Here is an 18,644-nt window from a genome sequence, read left to right as displayed (position 1 = left end):
ATAGATTATAATCTAACGTTATTTACAATTTTACGGTGACATATACATATTAATGCTCGTGACCGCACTAGGCGCAGTATGAGTTAGATCTGTCAAATCTCAATACAATACAATATAAATACACTTTATTGCACCAAAATAAAAAGAAATAATTAAAAAAGTCTCTCTAATAATAATTACAAAAAATCTCTTTGGATCTGTACAGAAGTCAGTGTCAGATGGATAAGTAAAGAAGTCAGTGTTATTGTGACGTTCATATTAGCATAGTGATGTATCAGTCGAGATTAGGCCGATCGATTCTGTTCTATCTAACACTAGATATCGACTAAATAGTACAATAAATCACGTCAAAAAAAAACTGTGTTTTTTTAACCTTCAGTAAACGTCCGGTGATATAAATTTTACACATTCCAGTGTCGCTTCCAGTAATTAAGTCTTTAGGCGCCAGTTCGGCGCGCCGTCTGGCCGTTTCCCCACACACTGTGTTCAATAAATCCTCCAACTGTTTTCACCTAACACCTTTTTCATACTGTGAAAGTTATCTATAAAATAACGCCTGTATCCCCGAAGGGGTAGGCAGAGGTGTATAGTATATACACCCAACAAACACCCACTCTTCGTCAGCTATGTTTAAGTCCTATATAAAAGGAGGCGAGCCAAAGTTAACAAGTACAACCACGCCTATTTCTCACAGTGATAACGGCCTTCGTGGTCCAGTGGTTGAGCGTTGGGCTCACGATCCAGAGGTCCTGGGTACGATTCCCGGTGGGGACATATCACAAAAATTACTTTATGGTTCCTAGTTTGGTTAGGACATTACAGGCTGATCACCTGATTGTCCGAAAGTAAGATGATCCGTGCTTCGGAAGGCACGTTAAGCCGTTGGTCCCGGTTACTACTTACTGATGTAAGTACGTAATCGTTATATGAGTCATGTCAGGGGCCTTTGGCGGCTCATTAGTAACCCTGACACCAGGGTTGATGAAGTTGGTAATTCACCTCACAACCCACACGATAGAAGAGTGATTATTTAGAAGATATGAATGCATGGGATTAACATATTAGGCAGGTAAATTACTCAATTGTATAATAATATTCTATGTTTCTTTTTTAAAAAAAGAACGTCTAGGGCCCTGTGCCGAGGTTTTTCTTGCAGCTTCTTTTCCCCGGCTATACAGGTTGTGAGAAGCTGCAGTAGTTTTAGGCGGATGAGACGTTCGTTATGTTAAACTTGACGATTCAAAGTGATATGTTACCTACTGAATAAATATATTTTTGAATTTGAATTTGAATTAGGGTAGATACGACACCACGGAATCCCATACTACATCATCTTCACTGCATCCTGTCTCATTGAGTAGGTACTTGAGTAATCCGACGATTTTTAAATATCCTGAATTTGATCGCAGTATCGCCTAAGCCTTCCTCTTCCGACTCGAATCTACCACTTACTTAAATCATCACTTACATGGGCTTCATAAATACAGGGTGTTAGGGACATCGTAACGAATACTAAAGGGGATGATTCAGACCATGACCCTGAGTTAATATCAAGTGGAATTTTCCGTCGTAAAATTCATGTTTTTTTTTTGTTAGTTCTATAAAATTATTTTCAATTTTATACTTTTGCGATGGAAAATTTCATTTGATATTAACTGAGAATAATAAGCTGAATCATCCCTCTCAGTATTCCTTACGATGTCACTTACACCTCGGTTTATTTCAATTAGTTTCAATCCGAGTTAAATTTTACACCTCATTTTTAGGGTTCCGTAGCCTAATGGCAAAAAACGGAACCCTTATAGATTCGTCATGTCTGTCCGTCCGTCTGTCTGGCCGTCCGTTCGTCCGTCCACTTTTCTCCGAAACTATAATAGCTATACTGTTGAAACTTGATAAATGTATTGTGAACCGCATTAAGATTTGTACGCAATGATAGGAAAAAAAAACAATAAATTTTTGGGGTCCCCATACATAGACCTGAAACTCAAAAACATTTTTTTCATCAAACCCATACGTGTGGGGTATTTATGGATAGGTCTTCCAAAATGGTATTGAGGTTTCTAATATCATTTTTTTCTAAACTGAATAGTTTGCGCGAGAGACACTTCCAAAGTGGTAAAATGTGTGTCCCGCCCCTGTCACTACTAAAATAAGAGGAGGATAAAACTAAAAAAAATATATGATGTAGATTAGCATGCAAACTACCAACGAAAATTGGTTTGAACCAGATCTAGTAAGTAGTTTTTTTTTAATACATCATAAATCGTAAACCGTAATTTACTTTCATAGTTAAAACATCAAAAGTTACTATGAATTAAAAAAAACTTTTATATTATGTTACTTGAGTACGACCACGTGAACGAGAGTTACGTGAGTCCGACTCGCACTTGGCCGCTTTTTTACCTGTATTGAAACTAGCGTGTCTATTGTGAGGTTTTGTTAACAAAAATCACATCCGAATGTGATGTTTCAAAAAGGCACTTACGTAATTTTCACTATAGGGCGACGAATATGTGTTAAACGATAATCAACAAACGATAACTCATAAAGATAAAACTTTATCTTATAGTGAAATTATCGCGGCGACAATCTTATCTTTATAGTATATACCGTCATGTTGTTTGTAAGTGATTTATTAAAGTTTTATCATATCTACTACCTCTGACCAAAACATAAACATGAAGCTATAAATTACTTAATTTATCAAATCAAACATTTAGCAACAGTACAAATGGGCGGTATTGCTCTATAGCAATTTCTTCCAGGCAACCACTGCCAGAATTCGGCCATAAAAAGCTTGGATGCGGGAAGTTGACATAACAACGGGTATAAACTACAGTAAATATTTATACAAATACACTACACATAACAATACATATTCAATATGCTTAATATAATCATATCAACCTAATAACCTAACCTGATTGTCCGAAAGTAAGACGATCCGTGCTTCGGAAGGCACGTTAAGCCGTTGGTCCCGGTTATTACTTACTGATGTAAATTTAGAAAAAAAAAACATGTCATCCTATTTTACATACATACACTTTGTAAATAATAATATTTATTTATCAGCGTCAGATTTAACATTAACACCATCGGTACGTCTTCGGCTCATGACGATAATTAATCATTAAATTATTATGTTTGTCATGTCCATATCTCGATACTATGGAGTCCCGGACTTTTTATTAATAGCCCTCAATGTCCCACTGCAGGGCAAAGGCCCCTCTTCCCTTCTTCCACCATTAAATATTGAATTAAAAAAAAAGTAGGCAACAGCTTCCTTTGTCCAGTAGGTGTGGGTTGAGATCACAATTCGGAGGCCTACCTGGGGGTTAGCTTCCAAATAGACAAATCAGTTAGTTAGGTAAGAGATCATAAGATGTCACACGCCGTATTTACATCGTAAGGACACCACATTCCCGAGAAATGCATTTTCTGGGCTGGTTTTCCCTTCGCGGGTTAGGTCAGACAGACAGTCGCTTGTGTAAAAAACCGGACCTGTCAAATCTTCAGGTTAGGTAAGCTTTTTTTTTTTTGACCTGACTTATTGTAGATTTGCCGCAGATGGCATTAACTACTTGGCCGGACAAATGGGGAGCGCTGAAGGCTCTCACCCGATACAACGTTTAAGACAACAGGCCTGAGGGTGCCCAGTTGGGCGCGAACCTCAGCTCAGGGCGTCGTCTGAGAGGAAACATATTTGAAAGAATTAATCGACCCTAGAGGGTCGATAGCGATAAGCGCTGAATGAGGGAAATCGTCGACCACGCCGGCGGGCTTGGTATCGGGGTCAGGTTAGGTAAGCGGACCCTGTGAAACCCTATGGATAATGCTAGGAGGATGATCACGCCGTATTTACAATAAAAAGTATAATAGAAAAATCCAGTTTGATAAAACAGGAAATTCCATTAGTTTGCGATGCCGATAAGAAATCGATAAAGATTTTACAATAGTCATGCTGTCGTGTTTTGTCTGGTGAGACACGTCATGTGATAGCCGTACGTAATATTTTGGTAGTTCATGATTCATTGGGTAATGTATTCAAGGGTGTACTATGTACGGTCACGAGCATTAATATGTAAACACTTTGGTACCATATCACATTAACTTTTTTGACAAATTGAACTGTAAGTCTCACTAAATGTCAAATATGTTAGTGCGACAGAGTCCTAAAGTGGGTACATTATATTGCTCATGACTGTACAAGTGTTAGTGATTCTGAGTTAATATCAAGTGAATTTTCCATCGCAATATTTATGTTTTATTGTTTTTTATATTATTTTAAATATTATACTTTTCACCAACCCGCAGTGGAGCAGCGTGGTGGAGTATGCTCCATACCCCCTCCAGTTGATTGAGAGGAGGCCTGTGCCCAGCAGTGGGACGTATATAGGCTGTTTATGTTATGTATTATACTTTTACAATGGACATTTCCACATAAACAGCCTATATACGTCCCACTACTGGGCACAGGCCTCCCCTCAAACAACCGCTGTTTTGTATGGAGTGATCAGGGTTTGCTTATAAGCTGTGTTATATTACTTATTATATGTATATACTCGTATAGGGATACCTACAAGTAGATATGAGTAAACACAGTTTGTCGTTATTTTCGCCGCAACTTCCACAATTTATGTCAAAGTTTTTAGTCTGTTCGAAAGTTCGTGCTCGGATTGAAACTCAGTGCATTTCACGGACAAACTTATGGCGCGTTATAGATAAATTCGTGTCCCCAGTTTGTGTACTTAGGGAAATGGACTTTGCTATTCTCGTTAATGTTGTACTTAGTACTACAAGTCGCAACCGTTTCCACCGGGTGAGAGCCTTCAGCGCTCCCCATTTGTCCGGCCAAGTAGTTAATGCCAGCTCCAGCAATAAGTCACGTCAAAAAAAAGCATTTTGAATTTAAGTCATTTCGCATGGCTAAGGAGAAGAAACGACAAGAAACTGCAACAGCAACACATCATTTAAATCAATGAGGGTATACTTTACAAGTTATTTAATAACTAGAGGAACACATTTAATACTCGTACCAGACATTTTTATCATTTAGGTAATCTTTTTTACATAAAGTAATCTTCACATGAGCTTTAAATTTATTTTCTGACAAATTCAAAATATTATCTGGTATTTTACTGTAAAAACGTAAGGGTTACCAACCTCCTTTTTCGATCGTATGGGCTGTGATACCAACCTCATTAGTCTTGGTGACAGGGTAATTATGGCTCATGTAACGACTACTAGTTAGTGTCATATTATTAGTTTGTACCTCTATATTGGTGCTAATTCCTGTAAATACCATCTAATTTTATTTTAAGTTATAGGTATCTGTCATTTTCCTATCCGCCGAAAAGGAACGGGACGGGTAATCGACAAGCATAAAATTTATGGAACCCACGTCAATTTTAATCTCAAATCTAAAACAACCGTCTAAAAATTTTACATCGGCCAATACGCGCACACGTCAAACGATTTGCATACCAGCGAGATACCTTTTTGATTCGCCCGGGTTATTCATTCATTTACTCATTCTTCTTAAAATTAAGAGCTGTCAATCATCCGTCCCTTTCTTTTTCGGCGGATAAGAAAATGACAGGTATAACTTAAAGTAAAATTAGTAGGTATCTGCAGGAATCAGGGCCATTGTCGTCATTCACAACAATAAATTGAGATTAGTCGGTCGGTTTGCGGTTAGTATAGAAATAAAATATCAATTAGGTAGGCAGTATCCGCGCTCTGTTTTATTACTCAGTCACGTGACGAAACTCCATTAATTTGCATCAACGCACTAAATGCTGTAGATTCAACTTCCTCAGTAAAGTTGAATAATAATGAGACAGTCAGGTAGCACGTAATAACATAACATGACACAGCATCACGCCTGTATCCCCGAAAGGGTAGGCAGAGGCGTATTATACAGACGCCCCTCGTCAGCTATGTTTAAGTCCCATGTTATTACATGGGACAACCCCCCCCCCCCTGCGAGCCTATTGCCACTAACCTGGCACAAATCTTGGAAACCACGTGGTATCAATTATCTATGATTAAAAGATGAAACTCGAAGCAGTGAAACTACGATGTAAGTGCGACAGGGTTCTAAGGTAGATACATAATAAGTATTGCTCATGACTGTAAGTGTACAGTCCTGTAGCCGTGGTCGGATGCCAATTTGTCCTAAGTGTAGGGAGCGCTGGTAATTATAATAAAACCCCACACAAATAATTGGATGAACTGTATTACTTAGAATAAAAAAATACTCAATTGTATAAATATTTTATGTTTATTTTTATTTTTTTAAAGAACGTCTAGGGCTCTGTGCCGAGGTTTTTCTTGCAGCTTCTTTTCCCCGGCTATACAGGTTGTGAGAAGCTGCAGTAGTTTTAGGCGGATGAGACGTTCGTTATGTAAAAATTGACGATTCAAAGTGTAACTATGTTACCTACTGAATAAAGATATTTTTGAATATTATATTAAATTACAAGATCCAAACATTGAGACGCGTTGGTTTGCTCGCGCTAGAGATGTGACTGACCATAAAATGGTAGACTATTACGTATTTCCCATACACTAAGACATTGTCGTGGTAAGCAAACGACCACCGCTATCTCCTAAACATCACTATTATCACTATTCGGAACTCCGGCCAAGTAGTTAATGCCATCTGCGGCAAATCTACAATATGTCACGTCAAAAAAAAAAAAAAAACTATTCGGAAAATGTCAGAGAAATATTTTCTTATTTCATGCTTTTTAGAGCGTGATTAATTGCTAGTCGCGTTTTAGTTTTTAACTTTCTCAAGCGTCAAAGTAAGTAAGTTCTCATCTCACTAAAACTTACTTAAATTGTCACTAGAACAAATATTTTGTCGATTTATAATATAGTGAGAGTTATAATATTGTGCATTCTCCCGTTTTTCACAGGGTCCACTCACCTAACCTGAAGAGATGACAGGTCCGATTTTTTACAGAAGCGACTGCCTGTCTGACCTTCCAAAACCTCCGAAAATGCATTTCTCGGGAATGTGGGTTTCCTCACGATGTTTTCCTTCAGCGCTGAGCACGTGATAATCTTTTATGATTCAAACATAAATTCGGGAACAAATTCGACAATCATTGGTTTAGGCCTGTGGTGGATTCGAACTTACGACCTCAAAGACAGGCGAGCGTTCTACCAACTGGGCTACCACGGCTCTCGGTTGGTTATACAGGGTGGCCCAGAAGTTCAGGTTCAAAATGAAAAATTAGATAGAGGGGCTCATTAGCTACCAGAAACACCCCCATGTATGTTCAGCAATTATTTACGGTTTAGGAGATATGACCCATTTTGTACCTTTTTCTAGATTTTCTACCTTACTTCAGAAATAATCATTTTGTCGCTATCCCTTTTCTTAATAATTATTTTATTTTACTTCACAACTATGCCTAAGGCTGTGTACCGCTCAATCAAAGATAAATCAAAGTCAAATCAAGTATAAAAAAAAAGTTATCAGAAGTCAAAGTGAGAATTCAACCAAATTTGTTACAGTTGTTTAAACTTCGCCGAAGAATGAGACCATGAGATTGTCATGGACCCTGAAAGTATTTCTAAAAACTGCTCCATTTAATAGGCTTTTAGAAACATCCAAAAAAAGTACCCTTAATAAGGGCATAAAACTAAGTAATTAGCCCTCAAAAATTGCAAGACGGACAAATTTGAAGGAAAATTTGACATTCTCATACAATGTAGCTGCTTCTTTCTAACGTTGTTAAAGGTGGTCGAATTCTCACTTTGACTTCCGATAACTTTTTTTTTATACTTGATTTGACTTTGATTTATCTTTGATTGAGTGGTACACAGCCTTAGGCATAGTTGTGAAGTAAAATAAAATAATTATTAAGAAAGGGATAGCGACAAAATGATTATTTCTGAAGTAAGGTAGAAAATCTAGAAAAAGGTACAAAATGGGTCATATCTCCTAAACCGTAAATAATTGCTGAACATACATGGGGGTGTTTCTGGTAGCTAATGAGCCCCTGTATCTAATTTTTCATTTTGAACCTGAACTTCTGGGCCAACCTGTATAATATTGTGCAAGTTATAGATAATATTGTGTGAGCGTCACGAAGTGCAACTGGTATTCTTATTGCGACATATTGCAGACGTGCTATGAACCGACGTGGGGAGTTATATTATTCATCTCTGCTAGACTGGAAACGAATAAAGTACTTATTTTCCCGGGCATATCTTGTTTTTTTTTGACGTGACTTATTGTAGATTTGCCGTAGATGGCATTAACTACTTGGCCGGACAAATGGGGGCGGTGAAGGCTCTCACCCGGTAAAACGTTTAAGACAACAGGCCTGAGGGTGCCCAGTTGGACGCGGACCTCGGCTCAAGGCGTCGTCTGAAAAATATTTGAAAGAATTAATCGTCGATAGCGATAAGCGCTGATTGAGGGAAATCGTCGACCACGCTGGCGGGGTCGGTATCGGGGTCCTGAAGTGTAATAATATGTAAGCAGACAAAACAAAATATCAATAAAATACAGAGATGTGTCTCTATGTGGATAGGGTAAAATATTTCTCAGAATGCAATGCACGTATTGGAAACTGTCATAAACTTGATATTTATTCACATATTTCAATATTTCACCTACACGTTTATCGTAAATTCATAACAGACCCGTTACAGACATCCAGAATGCTTATCTATTGAACATTCGATGTTCTCAAATGTGCGCTCAGGATATCAACATGCAATAACTGCCTTTGGAGTGCATACACACACAACATTATTTACTATTGATACTTCACACGAGTCGACGGCAGTTGTAGCGGGAAAATATATCAGTTTTTCCCTTCTATACTGTAAGTATTACGAGTAATGTCATGGGAAAATTTACTTTTCCGTCACACAACTGTTGTTTGGGAATGTGAGGTTCAGTGAAACATCAGGAACTCTGCACATTTTAATTGATTTTATCAAAAACCCGGACAAAATCGATTTAATTGACAAGAGAAAAAATAAAAATAAATAATTTGACACATAAGAACTGGTAATGATAGTACGTAGGTATAGAAACACCGTAGAACTACTAAATCTGAAGTTCTATGTGGGTATTCCATTCCGTCTTCTTTGAAAGAGCCCACACAAAAGTGTGGTCTTGGTCTGCGTGAAGTGGTCGCAACCACTTCACACAGTCCGAGTTATCAGGCGACAGGGAACCCGCGTTTAGTTCTGAGAGCATATATCCCTTGTCTCTATGATATGTATGATCACACACACACACGTTCAGGCACACGCACACGCACACGCACGTCTTTTGATTTTATTGTATCTAAATAAAGTCTTCTTGCCCTCATTGACAATTACTTCCGCACAATATTCCAGGAGGAAATGACTGAAAACCAGCGCTGGATGGTGCCATAACATGGCTGCATTACAGCACAGGCTGAGCGATTTCCTTTTGCCCGTATTCATAATATTCGTAATTACCTATGTTCTTAAAGAAAAATGTATAACTGTTACGGGCAATGCCTATTTTATTCTTGTTTCTAACCCGTTTCTCGTCTCAACAGTGCCGGAGCAGCGTTCGTCCTGATCCTCGAGACCATGTGGGTGGCGGCCCTCTTCGTGGACCTCCTCTGCCGGCGAGGAGAGTACACATTCTCGCTGCGCTGCTGGGACTTCTTCCGGTGGTCGTGCGGCCGCGCGCGCGCACCCTTCTACGCGTGTGTCGCCACCGCGCTGCTGTTCGCTAACATCACGCTGCTGGCTTCTGTTGCCGGTTGGTTCTATTTTTAATTTCAGAGCCAATACACACCAAAGCCGCATGTAATTGGCAAGCATATCATCATCATCAGCCCATTAACGTCCCCACTGCTGAGGCACGGGCCTTTCCTATGGATGGATAGGGAGATCGGGCCTCCATCCATCACAGGTGGTGTACGACCACGCGGGCCCAGTGCGGATTGGTGGTTATTAACGACTGCTAATGCAGCCGGGACCAACGGCTTAACGTGCCTTCCGAAGCACGGAGGAGCTCGAGATGAAAACTTTTTTTTTGTGGTCACCCATCCTATGACCGGCCTTTGCGAAAGTTGCTTAACTTTAACAATCGCAGACTGAGCGTGTTTACCGCTGCGCCATCCGCTCCAGCTCCGACAACAGGCAAGCATATATACCAAGTTTTATGTTTCCACCAGGAGGCTTCTTAATGGTGCTGGCGGCCCTGCGAGCAGCGGTACCGTTCTCTCCATTCGCCACCCACGGTCCTCACTCCCCCCGCGCCGGCAGTTCACTGCTCAGCCAGTACGACTCACCCCTGCCCGATGTGTTCTACAACGCGGCCCACACCGGGGAGGACAGGTACTACGACATCATATCTATGTCGTGGCCAGATCATAGAATCGATCATTTCATGATGTGCTCGATCATTTCATGAAATGGTCATATTTCATGAAATAGAATATCATTCGTTGGCCACATCATGATGTAGTTTGGCCAGATCAATGAACACAGAACGTTTAACGATATGACCAACTAAATGCATGATTACTTCATGATATGGCCAAACGTTGGCAATCATATCGTGAAATTAGTAACATTATCCACCGATAGTGGCGCTAGTGTCGATTATATTTAAAACTTGATGAATCAATGTTATTTTTCAATTTTCCTTAGAATAGTTACATGAAGAGCCTAAGAAATTAATCGACTATTCGCATTTTTATTACACCACATAGCATGGACACTGTCTACATTAACGATATGGTCAAACGTTGATTGATATATCATTAAACGTTGACGTTTCAACGATATGGTCAACTTAAAGTTGGCCATTTCATGAAATATGACCATTTCATGAAATGATCGAACACATTATGAAATGATCAATTTTACGATCTGGCCACGACATCTACATTTACCTTTCTGTCTGCCCTATGTTGTCTTAAAAACGAAGAAAGTTAGCACGGTTGGCTCGGCCGTTATAAACGGCGATAGAGCTCACTACCTATCACGTGGGTCTAACAGTTTCTTTACTAATTGTAGATTTGCCGCAGATGACATTAACTACTTGGTCGGACAAATGAGGAGCGCTGAAGGCTCTCACCCGGTACAACGTTTAAGACAACAGGCCTGAGGGTGCCCAGTTGGGCGCGAACCTCGGTCAGGGCGTCGTCTGAGAGGAAAAATATTTGAAAGAATTAATCGACCCTAGTGGCTCGATAGCGATAAGCGCTGATTGAGGGAAATCGTCGAACACCGGCGGGGTTGATATCAGGGTATCTCAGTGATGCGAAGGTACATAGCTCGTCTCTCAGGTAGTTAGCTCATCTTGCGATGGATGTACCTCTGAGTAACCCATTTGGATATAGTCGTGAGCGTATGTTATGTAAACGAGGAAAGAGGGTTTACCTACCAAGTAACCCTAGCTCGGACACTGGTTGAGAGTTGCCGTTCTATACAGGGTGTTGGCAACATCAAGGTCTATATTATTTTTACTGTAATATTTTGTCCTATGGCAATATTACGGGACTTTACGCCACGGACTTTGCCGACGAGGCACGTTTTCTTATATCTCTTAACTTTATGTAAATATTTCCTAGTTCTTAATTCTAATACAGTCCACTTTAACATATCGAAGGGGTTTTATTTACCGGAGCGACCATCGCCTCCAACATTGGTCCATACGAGACCGGGAAAAATCAGTGACTTTGAAGACAAAGAAAGCAGCGCGGCGGCGGGAAAGTGTCGTCAACATAAAGTCAACGATAGCATATTTCCTACGACGGGTGGCAGCGATTTACGTCGAATTATTAATGGACGAGCCATCTATCGCAACATAACAGGATTTTGCGGCGATTCTATACATTCCTCACGACTTCAACTTCAAACGCTTCGCGCCTACGAGGTTTGGCGGCAAAATTTTCTACTAGCCATTCTATCGCTACATAATAGGTTGCAGACACAGTGTTAAGAAGATTATATAGAAGAAGGAAGATTTCTACATGTTTCACGCTACATAATCGTGAGCATCATCATTTTATTTTATACAAGCTACACGCAAAATTTATCGTGAGCGGCAATTTTTTATTTTTTTTAAAGTGACTTCAATTTTTTCACTTCAATCCACTTCAATATTGACTGGGTATCATTGATCGGTGTCTTCGTCGCACATATTTACCGCAAGAGGGCAACATCTATACCACTCACTCACTCCGTGTGCCGTGTGCGTGCGGCCTATAATACAACGGCGGCACAGCATTTCAGCCAATCACGGACGAGCGAGAAATTTGACGCAGAGCGGCAACCAATCACAGCAAGGTGACGCAGTGAAGCTCTACCGGCGCGACGAGGAACGAATCTCCGAACAATTTTTTGAATTTTTTACTCATTCAACCATTTTAATTTTTTCGTTAAATCGTAATTTCATTTTTTACATTTTATATTTATACAAGTTTTATTCGTTTGTTATATACTATTGTAATTGTTATTAACGGCAATGGCAGACGACGAGCGTTTTCATCATTTAATTGCAGCAAGAGGATACGTAAAGGGCACGTTGACACGGATTTTTAATTTTGTGGCTAGTGAACAATTCAACAAGGCGACTATGGACACCTTAAACATTCGCAAGTCGCGGCTCGAGACTTCGTTCAAGGAGTACGAGCAGTTTAATGTGGAAATAATACAACTTAGTGATGACGACAAGGAGGATGTGGAGTCCATGGAGGACAAGTATTATTCGGCCCTTAGTTCCCTGAGCAGCCAACTGTCTTTGCTCTCTGGTACGGCTATGCGTACCGAGAAGCCTAACACGCCGTCAACGTCGTCTGCCACGGCTGCCAAGATCAATCTGCCTCAAATTCAAATTAAACCTTTCACTGGTAAGTACGGTGACTTTAAACCGTTTATTCAAATGTATAACAGTATGATTCATAACAACAGTTCGTTAGACAATATCCAACGCATGTACTATTTAAGGACTTTGTTAAAAGATGAGCCTTATGACTTGATTAAGAACTTACCTTTGTTAGATGAGAGTTATGAAGAGGCATTGCAATTAATTAACACTAGATATAACAATCGTCATTTGATTATTTGTGATCATATTAACACAATCTTGGATATGCCCTCTGTATCAAAATCAACCTCAGTGCAACTGCGCGAGTTTATATCGACAGTTAGGCAGGAAATTGCGGCTTTAAAGAACTTAGATGACTCAGTTAAATCGTGGGATGCCATATTATTGTGTCTTTTGTTTCGCAAACTAGATACCTACACGGCACGAGCATATCAGATGGAACGAGACCTGAAGGCTGACCCGTCCCTCAAGGAGTTCCTTGAGTACCTAGAACGACGAGCCATGGCTCTGGAAACTGCAGACCAGGGTATGGTAAGGAAGAAACTGGCTGTCAACATCGCAACCGACTCAGGAGCCTCCGGATGTCTGAAATGTAAGTCCACAACCCACAAATTATTTAACTGCCCGCATTTTAAATGTATGGCTGTCGCTGACAGAATAAAGTTTGTTAGGGCTAACAAGTTGTGTGAGATATGCTTAAATTCACACACTAAAAAATGCAGATACCATTTCCGATGCGCTACATGCAGGCAAGCGCATAATACATTACTGCACGCTGAGGAAGTGGTCAATAAAATACAGTCATGCAATTTTTCTTGTGACAATGCACATGTGATCCTTCCCACTTGCCGTGTCAAGGTTGTTGCTAAGGATGGCACGGAGCACACCATAAAGGCCTTATTAGACAGTGGCTCACAGGCTTCGTTTGTTACCAGCAAGCTTGTCAATATGCTAGGCATGACTCCTAAGCGGAATGCGGCTGATATAGTTGGTATTTCCAATGCAAAGACCAAAATATCCTATTCCCTTCCGTTGCATGTCTATTCATTGAAGTCTGACTATTCAACTACGGTCAACTGCCATGTCATTGACACAATCACATGCAAACTCCCACAAAACAAGATTGACTTGTCGCGTATGTTCATCCCACCTGCCTTACCACTTGCAGATGATAACTTTAATGTGCCTGGGGAAATTAATATGCTTATGGGTGCGGACATATTTTTTCAGGTGATACTGCCATCCACGGAGCCAGAGCGCCTCTCATCGCAGAATGAGCTGCCCACACCGCGCTTCATAAACACCAAGTTCGGCTATGTAGTGGGAGGTAGTGTTGCAGACCAGCATGCGTCTGATAAGGTTGTATCTTTGTATTGTCAAAGCTGTGATAACGGTCTTAATAATGCTGTAAGTTCATTTTGGGAAGCTGAAAGTGTACCACATGTATACAATGAAAAATCTACAGAGCACAGGCTCTGCGAAAGTGTATTCCTAAACTCTGTGAAGTTGCAGGACAATCATAATTTAGAAAAACGATTGCATAAAGATGAGAGGTCTTTCTCTGAATATCAGAGCTTTAATACTATTGGTAGCCCTGCCGATTTAATAAGCAGAGGCACCCTAAGTGACCCCAGTGATCTTCCACACTCCAAGGTACGGTGGCACGGCCCAGACTTTCAACGAAACAGTGAGTACTTAGTCAATGAACATATAGACTTACCTGTCAATTTACCTGAGCTGAAGTCTGCTACACCCGGGTCACCTGTAAACCTACCTGAGGCCCCGACCACCAGCGCCGTGATCTCCCTGGTCGCGCAATCGCAGTCGGAGGTATTTGATTATATTTACAACTATTCATCTATACAAAAAATGACACGAGTTTTAGCTTATGTACTGAGATTCTGTCGCAACATTAAATCTAAAAACGATAAGAATAAAAATAATTATTTGTCTAGTGCCGAGTTAAATAATGCATTGAGACTGATTTTGAAACATGATCAATCCCTTCACTTCAAAGGGGAATTTCACTCTATAGGAAATGGTACTTGTTTAAAAGGTAGTTTAAAGCCATTGCATCCGTTTGTAGATGAAGAGGGTTTATTAAGAGTAGGGGGCAGGCTTGACCATGCTAATCTTACCTATGTTAGGAAACACCCTTTGATATTAGCTAAAAATTCTCATGTTACACAACTTATTATTCTGAATGAGCATTATAGGCTGCTTCATGCAGGACCTAAGCTTTTGTTATCTAGCTTAAACGAAAGATACTGGATAATTAATGGTATACGAGAGATTAAAAAAGTCACTCACAAATGTATTATGTGTTTCAGACTGAAAGCGGCGGCTGCAAAACAGTTAATGGGTTCATTACCTGCGGACCGTGTCACCCCTTCGCGTCCCTTCGAGAAGGTTGGAATAGACTTCGCTGGGCCCGTCAATGTTAAGCTTTCGCGTATACGAAAGTCAGTAGTAGGTAAAGGCTATATTTGTGTTTTCGTCTGCTTTTCAACAAAGGCAATTCATCTTGAGTTGGCCTCAGACTTGACCACCGATACCTTTCTCGCTTGTTTCAAACGACTAATATCGCGACGCGGTTTGCCCACCGATGTTTATTGTGACAACGCAGCGACGTTTAAGGGCGCAGACAACCAATTAGCTGATTTGCACAAGCTGCTCGCGTCTCGAGACCATCAAACACAGGTGCAAGATTATTCAGCTACTAGAGGAGTGCGATTTAACTTCATTCCATGCTACTCACCGGTGTTTGGTGGCCTCTGGGAGGCCGCAGTCAAAAGTACAAAGTACCATTTAAAACGTATTGTACACAACACTCTGCTAACTTATGAGCAGCTTCAAACTGTTTTGTGTGAGATCGAAGCCGTACTAAATTCGAGGCCTTTAGTTCCCATGTCAACTTCAGACATCGATGACTTTTCATACCTCACGCCGGGACATTTTCTCATTGGGGTGGCTCCGACCTCATATCCAGAACAAAATGTGTCAGATGTACCTAACAATAGGTTAAGGTTTTGGGACCATTGTATAAAGCTAAAACAAATGTTTTGGAAAGTATGGTACAAACATTATCTTACCGTGTTACAAACTCGTCCTAAATGGCGAGATGATGTACCAAATATTGATGTAGGTTCTCTAGTGATACTTAGGGAACAAGACACCCCACCATTGTCATGGCCCATGGCCCGGGTAACCAAAGTTTTCCCTGGAGCTGACCAGAAAGTTAGGGCTTTAGAAGTAAAGACGCCTAATGGCAAAACTCACATTAGGTCTGTGACGAAGGTGAGCGTCTTGCCTATAGATAAGTAAATATATTTAGAATAAGATTAAAGGTTATTTTATTTTATATGTGCTTATGTATTTACTTACCTGAAGATTGTTATGTTTTACTTACATACCTATTATAGGATATTTTTATATAGAATAAGTTACATAAAATTATTATTTTAATGTTTTCATTTTGCAAACAGTTTTCTTACAAATATTGTTATGAGATGTAATGTTTTTCTCTTTTAATAATAACAATTCTTAAAACTGTTGTACATCTATACTCTGGTTGATAGTTTTTTCTTTAACTTATATAAAGGCATTGTATCAGATGTAAAAGGTTACTATTTGTACTTATGTGTCTAAAGTTTTCACTAGATTGTTTTTCACTTAACTTAAAAGAATGTTATTCATGTGCTTCATAGAATACTTTAAAAAGAATGTTTTACATTGAATTGATTAGCTTCACTTCAGTAGTATGTCCTTAATAGTTTTGATATTCTACTCTATAAGTTGTGCTTTAAAAGGTTAATTACTTCAATTTAAAAATAAGTCATATTCTGTGAGGCCGCAGCATGTTGGCAACATCAAGGTCTATATTATTTTTACTGTAATATTTTGTCCTATGGCAATATTACGGGACTTTACGCCACGGACTTTGCCGACGAGGCACGTTTTCTTGTATCTTTTAACTTTATGTAAATATTTCCTAGTTCTTAATTCTAATACAGTCCACTTTAACATCTCGAAGGGTTTTATTTACCGGAGCGACCATCGCCTCCAACACAGGGTGTTAGTGACATCGTAACGAATACTCAGAGGGATGATTCAGACCATGATTCTGAGTTAATATCAAGTGGAATTTTCCGTCGCTAATTACATGTTATTTTTTTTTTGTTTTTTTTAATTATTTTCCGTTCCATACTTTTGCGACGGAAAATTCCACTTGATATCAACTCAGAATTATGGCCAAGTTACGATGTCACTAACACCCTGTCCGTAGTATTATTATTCCTTCTTCTATGATCTAGAGCGCAGGCCGACTGCAACTATTTTTGATAACTACCTGTCTTGGGGGACATATAGGCTTGCAGAGGGGAACGTCTGCGTATGGCTACTCCCTCCCGTATTGCTCTATGGATTCTAATGGTCATTGATGGATGTCAAATACCTAGTTTGAACTGTATCGCTGGCAGTTTGTTTTCCTATTACCATCAACTTGCAAGCCTGCGTCAATGCATTTGTTATTGCCATTTATTGCCCTTGTACGTACGTTTAGGTATTTATTTTTATGATCGTTATGATTACTTCTACTATTATACTCGCGTACACTAAACTCGCATACTCACACATTCATATTCCTACTTAACACACACACCCTTCACTCTAATACTTAGATGTAATTAAAGCACATAATAACGGGTTCTTACCGCGTTTAAATGGGGATATGAGACTCCCGATATTTCGACACTGTTGCAAGTGCCATGATCACGGGATGACTGATGAGATTGGAGTGGAGTAGGTAGATCCATAATTTTCTACGGGCAGACATATCTGTCTACCCTCTTTCTTTGCCGCTTGTTTATGTATTTTTTCTCATATCTCAATTATGATAATAACCGCGTAAACTTAAAACTTAGATGTAAGTTTAATTTTAAGTTTCCTTTGGCAAACTATGCGAAAACATATCACATGTAGGTATCCTTTTTTTTACGGTTTCCCAAGAAACAGGCTCCGCCTAGTTTGGGAACCTCTGTTCATTTGGTTATATCACTACATAGTATAAGACAAAGTCGCTTTTTCTGTCCCTGTATCCCTATGTACGCTTAAATCTTTAAAACTGCGCAACGGATTTTGATGCGGTTTTTTTAATAGATAGAGTGATTCAAGAGGAAGGTTTATATGTATAATAACATCTATGAAATAGTGGAGAAATACTGTTATTTTTGAGGTTTTTGATGATGATGATGATCTCTCCGACCGATTTCGGCCATGGCTTTAATGTGATGTCGTAAAAAATTTCATTTTTTGCTCGGCATTGCACCCGAGCGAAGCCGGTCGGGTCGCTAGTTTTTAATATAAGTACCTCTCCTACCTTATATGCCTCATTGTATTGTTTTCTGGTAATAAAAACATTTTTTTTTTCATTTAGTCGTAGCTAGGTCATACAATGGAAACCTACAATCATTCAATCATACTTAATTCATGATTACCATTTGAACATCTTATCTTACAGAGAATCAACAGACATGTAGCCGAAGGACGCAGTATATGATTCTGACGACCTTACTCTAGCCATAGAAGCGGCCAATAAATTTGCGAAAACCAACACTTCAGGATCCCGATACCGACCCCGCCGGCGTGGCCGACGATTTCCCTCATCCAGCGCTTATCGCTATCGGCCCACTAAAGTCGATAAATTATTTCAAATATAATCCTTTGAAACGACGCCCTGAGCTGAGGTTCGCGCCCAACGGGGCACCCTCAGGCCCGTTGTACCGAGTGAGAG

The 18,644-nt window shown here is 39.8% G+C and overlaps 3 protein-coding genes across 4 annotated transcripts in view; all 3 read left to right on the top strand.

The window, feature by feature from the left end:
• The window catches only part of LOC126369663 (abl interactor 2), a 317,799-nt gene that overhangs the window by 38,949 nt on the left and 260,206 nt on the right, over positions 1 to 18,644 (top strand). The window lies entirely within an intron of this gene.
• LOC126369711 (uncharacterized) overlaps positions 1 to 18,644 on the top strand; it is a 31,113-nt gene that overhangs the window by 8,188 nt on the left and 4,281 nt on the right. Inside the window, exons 3-4 of the mRNA XM_050014282.1 lie at positions 9,564 to 9,772; positions 10,191 to 10,353. Coding sequence (XP_049870239.1) covers positions 9,564 to 9,772; positions 10,191 to 10,353 — 372 coding nt within the window. The remainder of the gene's footprint in view (positions 1 to 9,563; positions 9,773 to 10,190; positions 10,354 to 18,644) is intronic.
• LOC126369607 (uncharacterized) lies at positions 11,616 to 16,880 on the top strand. Of its 2 annotated transcripts, XM_050014100.1 has the most exons (3): positions 11,616 to 12,875; positions 13,263 to 13,445; positions 14,084 to 14,224. In XM_050014100.1, the coding sequence occupies exons 1-3, from the start codon at positions 12,491 to 12,493 to the stop codon at positions 14,128 to 14,130; spliced, it is 615 nt and encodes a 204-aa protein (XP_049870057.1). In that variant the 5' UTR covers positions 11,616 to 12,490; the 3' UTR covers positions 14,131 to 14,224. The 2 variants fall into 2 exon arrangements, with proteins under 2 accessions (XP_049870057.1, XP_049870056.1); XM_050014099.1 differs by having other exon boundaries at positions 11,618 to 12,875; positions 13,263 to 16,880.

This window comes from Pectinophora gossypiella, chromosome 9 (genome assembly GCF_024362695.1).
Source record: "Pectinophora gossypiella chromosome 9, ilPecGoss1.1, whole genome shotgun sequence".
Classification (NCBI taxonomy): domain Eukaryota; kingdom Metazoa; phylum Arthropoda; class Insecta; order Lepidoptera; family Gelechiidae; genus Pectinophora; species Pectinophora gossypiella.
Note: the sequence above shows the minus strand (reverse complement) of the source record. Positions and strands in the feature narration are given on the sequence as shown.

Coding starts and splice junctions, on each gene's coding strand:
- LOC126369607 (XM_050014099.1), top strand. CDS start 12,491: ATGGCAGACGACGAGCGTTTTCATCATTTAATTGCAGCAAGAGGATAC. Junction 12,876..13,262: donor TCAAATTAAACCTTTCACTG/GTAAGTACGGTG, acceptor TTCGCAAACTAG/ATACCTACACGGCACGAGCA.